This window comes from Salvelinus sp. IW2-2015, linkage group LG14, assembly GCF_002910315.2.
Source record: "Salvelinus sp. IW2-2015 linkage group LG14, ASM291031v2, whole genome shotgun sequence".
In the NCBI taxonomy this organism is placed as follows: Eukaryota; Metazoa; Chordata; class Actinopteri; order Salmoniformes; family Salmonidae; genus Salvelinus; species Salvelinus sp. IW2-2015.
Window position 1 is genome coordinate 14,387,966 of NC_036854.1, and position 7,091 is coordinate 14,395,056.

The 7,091-nt window shown below is 42.3% G+C and overlaps 1 protein-coding gene across 3 annotated transcripts in view; it reads left to right on the forward strand.

Annotated features, from left to right (window-relative positions):
* LOC111972934 (vacuolar protein sorting-associated protein VTA1 homolog) overlaps positions 1–6,724 on the forward strand; it is a 46,113-nt gene extending 39,389 nt beyond the window's left edge. The window contains exons 6-8 of one of the 3 annotated variants that reach the window (XM_024000039.2): positions 2,141–2,356; positions 3,789–3,869; positions 5,983–6,724. In XM_024000039.2, coding sequence (XP_023855807.1) covers positions 2,141–2,356; positions 3,789–3,869; positions 5,983–6,128 — 443 coding nt within the window. In that variant the 3' untranslated portion in view covers positions 6,129–6,724. Of the gene's footprint in view, positions 1–2,140; positions 2,357–3,788; positions 3,891–5,982 lie in introns of all 3 variants that reach the window. The other 2 variants (XM_024000040.2, XM_024000042.2) reach the window with 2 other exon arrangements.
* Positions 6,725–7,091: the final 367 nt, after the last annotated feature.

The window sequence follows — 7,091 nt, forward strand, 5'->3', positions numbered from 1 at the left end:
CGAATTGAAGCTTCAGAAGTAAAATCCACATGATTGGAGAAAAAAAAGAAATGTGGGAAATGTTTTTGAAAGGGATTTAYCAAGATAAAGTGTAGCATCCTGTTGTGCTTTGATTAAAAAGTGTTTGTGACCTATTTGGTTGAGTTATTGTTGTACCCTACAATCTTGAGTCAGCCTCTAATATTGTTGCCACAGCAAGGAAATTATGTAACTCAGTGGGCAGTATATCTGCATGTTGTCCTCTGACTTCATCCGCCGTAATATATTTTATTGGGTTGTTTATAGATTTATACCTCATATCAGTACTTAACATTCAGTCTTGCGTAAGTTCAGCCTTATCAGATGATAACTGACGTGATATGGGGGCAGGCCAGTTGTCCATTGTCAACGTGAAACGTTTAGTATAAATCTGTGTGCAAACAATATGAGCTCCATGACCGAGGTCTGAGGGACTGCAAACTACATACAGTTGAAGTCGGAAGTTTGCATACACCTTAGCCAAATACATTTAAACTCAGTTTTTCACCATTCCTGGCAGTTAATCCTTGTAAAAATTCCCTGTCTTAGGTCAATTAGGATCGCCACTTTTATTTCAATRTCATGAAATGTCAGAATAATAGTAGAGAGAATGATTTATTTCAGCTTTTGTTTCTTTCATCACATTCCCAGTGGGTCAGAAGTTTAAATACACTCAATTAGTATTTGGTAGCATTGCCATTAAATTGTTTAACTTGGGTCAAACTTTTCGGGAAGCCTTCCACAAGCTTCCTACAATAAGTTKGGGGAATTTTGGCCCATTCCTCCTGACAGAGCTGGTGTAACTGAATCAGGTTTGTAGGCCTCCTTGCTCGCACATGCCTTTTCAGTTCTGCCCACAAATGTTCTATAGGATTGAGGTCAGGGCTTTGTGATGGCCACTCCAATACCTTGACTTTGTTGTCCTTAAGCCATTTTGCCACAACTTTGGAAGTATGCTTGGTGTCATTGTCCATTTGGAAGACCCATTTGCGACCAAGCTTTAACTTCCTGACTGATGTCTTGAGATGTTGCTTCAATATATCCACATAATTTTCCTTCCTCATATGATGCCATCTGTTTTGTGAAGTGCACCAGTTCCTCCTGCAGCAAATCACCCCCACAACATGATGCTGCCACCACCGTGCTTCACGGTTGGGATGGTGTTCTTTGGCTTGCATGCCTCCCCCTTTTTCCTCCAAACATAACGATGGTCATTATGACCAAACAGTTCTATTTTTGTTTCATCAGACCAGAGGACATTTCTCCAAAAAGTGCAGTTGCGTGTGCAGTTGCAAACCGTAGTCTGGCATTTTTATGGCGGTTTTGGAGCAGTGGCTTCTTCCTTGCCGAGTGGCCTTTCAAGTTATGTCGATGTAAGACTCATTTTACAGTGGACATAGATACTTTTGTACCTGTTTCCTCCAGCATCTTCASAAGGTCCTTTGCTGTTGTTCTGGGATTGATTTGCACTTTTTGCACCAAAGTACGTTCATCTCTAGGAGACAGAACGCGTCTCTTTCCTGAGCGGTATGACAGCTGCGTGGTCCCATGGTGTTTATACTTGCGTACTATTGTTTGTACAGATCGACGTGGTACCTTCAGGCATTTGGAAATTGCTCCCAAGGATGAACTAGACTTGTGGAGGTTTACAATTKTCTTGGTCTTGGCTGATTTCTTTTGATTTTCCCATGATGTCAAGCAAAGAGGCACTGTGTTTGGAGTTAGGCCTATAAATACATCCACAGGTACACCTCCAATTGACTCAAATAATGTCAATTAGCCTATCAGAAACTTCTAAAGCCATGACATCATTTTCTGGAATTTTCCAAGCTGTTTAAAGGCACAGTCAACTTAGTGCATGTAAACTTCTGACCCACTGGAATTGGGATGCAGTGAATTATAAGTGAAATAATCTGTCTGTAAACAATTGTTGGAAAAATTACTTGTGTCATGCACAAAGTAGATGTCCTAACCGACTTGCCAAAACTATAGTTTGATAACAAGAAATTTGTGGAATGGTTGATAAACGAGTTTTAATGACTCCAATCTAAGTGTATGTAAACTTCCAACTTCAACTGTATCTTAAATTCCTCCCTTCTTTTTTCCCTCCTCGTCTCTCCAGAGGAGGAGTATGGTGCTGAGGGTGGAGGGGGACCCTCCTCCCAGTCTGCTCAGCCCCAGTCTCCACCTCATTCCCAGCCCGGCTTCGGGGATCCAAACCAGGGGCCTGGGTCCATGGGCGGTCTCCCCTACCCCCCCATCAACTACAACAATATCCACATCCCCCCTGGAGCCCATTGCCCAGCCAACACACCTGCAGAGCTCCCTCCACCTGCAGGTAMAGTATAGTAGCTCTACACACCACCCTGTCATCCACAACACTCATCAGAGCCTTTAGATTGCTACTCATGAGCTGTTCATATCTTTAGATGGATCAGTGCAGTCTTTCTTTGTGATTACAAGCATGATCAGCTCTAGCAGAGAGACAGAATGGTCATGATGAAAACTACATAGACTTGACTAATTATTTGCCTGCTTAGTTTGACTAGGCTAATTCTTCATTTGACCATTTTTCGCAAACTTCTCCTGATGTATAAGAGAGCGGTGTTCCCCCTGGCATAACTTGAGTACAGCTCTGCTCAAGCCTATGGGATACACTTTGCCATTATACCCGTCTTGTATATTTTGGCATTTTTCCTTGGCAGGTCTTTTGTGAGCGGAGAGACAGGATTGTGTAATGAACCCTAATGACTGCTTTCTTTGCGGCTGACTTGTTGTGTCCCATATCACCCAGGGGACAGTTGCCTCACACAAAGCAGCCAACACTCAGTCATTTGTAACGGCCCCACCAGACAAAGACCAACAAGATATGTTTGTTTATTCATTCTCTAGTGGTTGTTATTAATATGCCACAGGCTCATTAAGGTTGCTGTTGATGATAAAGGACATCAACATAGGTTGTGGATGTAATATGGACAGTTGAGATTTATCATAGTTTCCTTTATTGACTCAGTCTTGGCAGGCCGTGGGCGGCAGAGGTCTGTCCTGGTCTTGGCCTTGCTGACTTTACCCTGCGTGTCTTCCTGTTTTCCCTGCTATCACTCTCTCGCTCTACCTTTTTAAAGATCAGAGCCAAAGCAGAGCCAGGGGTGAAGGCAGGGGGTCAGTGAGAGCAGGGTCCATTCTGAAGCCCTGATAGGGTGCTTTCCCCCGGAGGCCCAGGGCCTGCCTGTGTCCTCTGTGATTAGCCCACTGGCTCCCAGGCACAGAGGAAATGACTGGTCTCCACCCAGTGACCCCAGAGGTGTTCAGGCGCTAATTGAATCGGGGGCGGAACGCCACGCTGCAAACTCCAGATCCTGCAATACAAACACATGTAATATAGCTGCACAGATTTCCCCCAGGACTTTCCTTGTTTTTTTGGACCAATGTAGCTGGAACCTGTTTCAGGAGTCTATACATTGGCTGTGAGGAGAAAAATGAACATTGTTCCAGGTTATGATCATCAAATGTGACCTTGTTTTCATCATAGATCTGCAGTCAATCATCCGTTTGGCTGGAGTGAATGGACTGAGGACTGGTCTCCAAGTGCATTCAAACCACTTGTCTTTATACATCATAAAGTCATATCCCAGCGTTAGCCAACACATTTCTTGGTTGTGGYGTAGCAGAAGTTGAAAGTGCCCTGTGCTGTTTTTCCTGGACTCTAGAGGTTCTGGGTGGACTAGAGAGGTGGACTGGACTAACTCTGCCCTGTTCCCCTGTGTTAGCAGGAGAAGCCATTAAACCAGTGCCTGTTCCCCGAAGCATTCCAGCGGTCGACCCCTCACTGCGGAGTGCCACTCAGGAAGGTAAGGAGTAAGAGCAGGAAGGTAAGGAGTGAGAACAGGACAGGGACCGCATAGTACCCCCTTCCCTTCACCAGGCACCCTGGGGCTCACCTCACCCACACCCCAAAACCACCACCTCCTGGCTGTGAGGAGATGAAGGGTGGGGGGCGTGAGGGGTGGAGAAAGACTGGCACACGGCAGTTCTCCTCATAAAATGCTTTATGGAAAACAGACTTCGGSCTCTTGGTTTCCAGCACTGGTGGGAAAAATATGACCACAGACAAAACCCAAATAATCACTGGCTGATGAAAAGAAAATGACTACATTACCAATTGCAGTGTCATGACAATGCAGCCTTAATAAATGTTAATGAATAGAGAGCAGAAAACACAGTGTTTGGTTGGCATGAGAGGTGATAATTACATAGCTTACTCAGCAGGAGCCAGTGTGATAGTGTTACACAGGACGTACAGTGCATTTGGAAAGTATTCAGACCCCTTGACTTTTTCAACATTTTGTTACGTTACATCCTTATTCTAAAATGGATCAAATTAATGTTTTTCCTCATCAATCTACACACAATACCCGATAATGACAAAGATCAACGTTTTTTTRAATTTTTTGCAAATGTATTAAAAATAAAAACCGCATACCTTATTTACATAATTTTTTGCCTCAGTGTATTTGGTAATGTTATCTGCTGGAAGTTTATAGAATAAAAGTGTACAGTATAATATTTACACAATGCTGTACACCTGTGATTTGGCCTGATCTATTCCTAGCACTAGCGCAATTGCTAACTAGCGTTAGCGCAATGACTGGCATGCTAGCAGATACCCATAGACTTCCAGTCATTGTGCTAATACTAGTTAGCATTGGCTCGCGAAACTACCTCTAACTTCCTTTTATATTGGACACAGAAACATAAATATGGTATCCACGAGTTAATCTGACTCTAGGGATGTAAATAAAGGGCCTCATTGCCAAATTCCTGAAGTATCACTTTATTTTATGACCTTCAAAGCCAAGCAAAATAAGAAGAAACAGATAAACGTTAGAATATTGACATTCTGTTTCTCTATTTGAGGAGGCTTTAGGCGATGTTTTGAAAACAGTTGAGAGTGCAATGATGGTCTTTGACCAGACCATTTAACCTGCCCCCAAATATTAAGTAGAGTAACCACCCTCAGAGCTGTGCAAATCTTTCCTCAGATGGAACATCATTTGCATAGTGGTATATTCTGAAGGGCCAAGGTTATAAAATTACCTTAATGCCCACTGCCTTGATTTAACACAAGTGTTCAGAATCTACCCAACCTCAGCCTAACACTATCATTTAAATGCCTGGTGGTAAATGGGAGCTTCTTGTGGCAAGCCACAAATGCATCCCTTGCCATGTGGCTAATACATGAATACTTTTTGCCCGTAATGTTTATTAAAAAAAAATTGTAAATGGGACAGTCACCGGTAGACAATGCAAGATTGGGGAAATTTGGTCCATGATCATCATATTTTAGTATATCACTCACTGTAGCGGAGTGAAAGGGTAAGCAATTATCCTGAATCATGTTATTTTTCACCTCAGTTTTTCCTCCCTCTAGTTTTTAACAAGTTGCAAAACCACATGTTCTTAGTCATTGTCCATACCGATAAATAGCCATTAACATTACTTAACATATACACAAGAAACCTATCATTTTGAAACACACCATTCAATGTTTATGTTCATGTTACCACAAATGTGCTTTAAACCATTTTGAATTCTGAAGAAATTGAAAATGCTTAGCATATGTGTCTAGACCGACATGGTTCTTTAAGAGTTTTAAATAGTGTCTTATATTGTAAAATGGTCATGGGACTCATGGCCAGTGTCTCAAATTCTGGTGATATTGCAGAGTGTGGTTGGATTTGTGAAATACGTTTTGAGTTAAGGGAGAAATCGGAGAGCTGTTTCAGGCTGGTCTGCCTCAGACAATTTATGACCTAATAGGGCGGGTCAGTGAGGGAGTAAAATAGGAGCGGCGTGTGTTACTCACACACAATCTCTCTTAATTAAGAGATCACATTATAGAATGTAACTTTTGTTTTCAATAATTACACTTGTCTCAAAGGAACTTATTCTTTGTCTCGGCAGGTGACGTGCGCCTCACGCCAGAGGACTACACCAGAGCTCAGAAGTACTGCAAGTACGCCGACAGTGCCCTGCAGTATGAAGACGTGGGCACGGCGGTGCAGAATCTGCAGAAGGCCCTGAAGTTGCTTACCACTGGCAAAGAATGAGACCCATTGTCCCCCGGCGTCACTGTATCACTATATCGCTGATCTGGCCCAGAAGAACTGAGACCGTTACCCTATAATCTACAGCAACCCCAGCTGTATCCGTCTGAAGAAAGCAATTCTGTCCCAACATAACGTAAACAACAATGACATCTGTGTCTCCATATTGGACTCCTGCTGTGGAGCTTCTAACATGTCTGTCCATAACTAGTGAGTTGCTCATTAAAGACTTCCTGAGCCTGTGTTAAAACAGTGCATTTATCCCCTGCTAATATACTCCTTATATTAGTTTACACAAACAACCTGTTCACCTTAGTTTGATAACACTTTTGTGTAACACACATATCTCCTTTTGTATGCATGCACATTTTGGGAACATACTCGTTTTGCAGTTCAAAAAATACCAAATTTCTCATCAATTTTACGTACAGTAAGTAGCCCAATGCTTCAAGTAGACAGTAGATATAATCCCCTATTTTCAGGCAACATTGATCTGCCCTTTACTGTGTTTTCAATACAGTATCTATTTGTCTTATTTTCTCGGGTGAAAGGACTGTCATTTCTGCATCAACACAATTTAAATAAAATGTGTAAATTGATTGATGGTTGGTGACCTGTTTGTATATACTGATACTGTCTGCTTTAGTAAACAAAACTGTCCAAGCAAGAGGAGGACTTTTGTTCAACAAGAAGGGGACATATACGGTTGGTTTCTTGGACATAGGTTTAGCCTAGTCCTAGACTAAAAAGCTATTTTAATGGAGATTAGCCATTGTGCATTCTTTTTAGTTGGGGACTAGGCTTAATCTGTGTCCAGGAAACCGCCCATAGAGAAGTAATGTCACTTTAGTTGAAAGCCCTTCCCTTCACGAAACTTGTACTTTTGTATGCTCTTATCTTTGACAGCAGTAGATCGGTCCATCCTCAAATATGCCGAATTTTCTGAGTGAATTTTGTGTTTCTAAT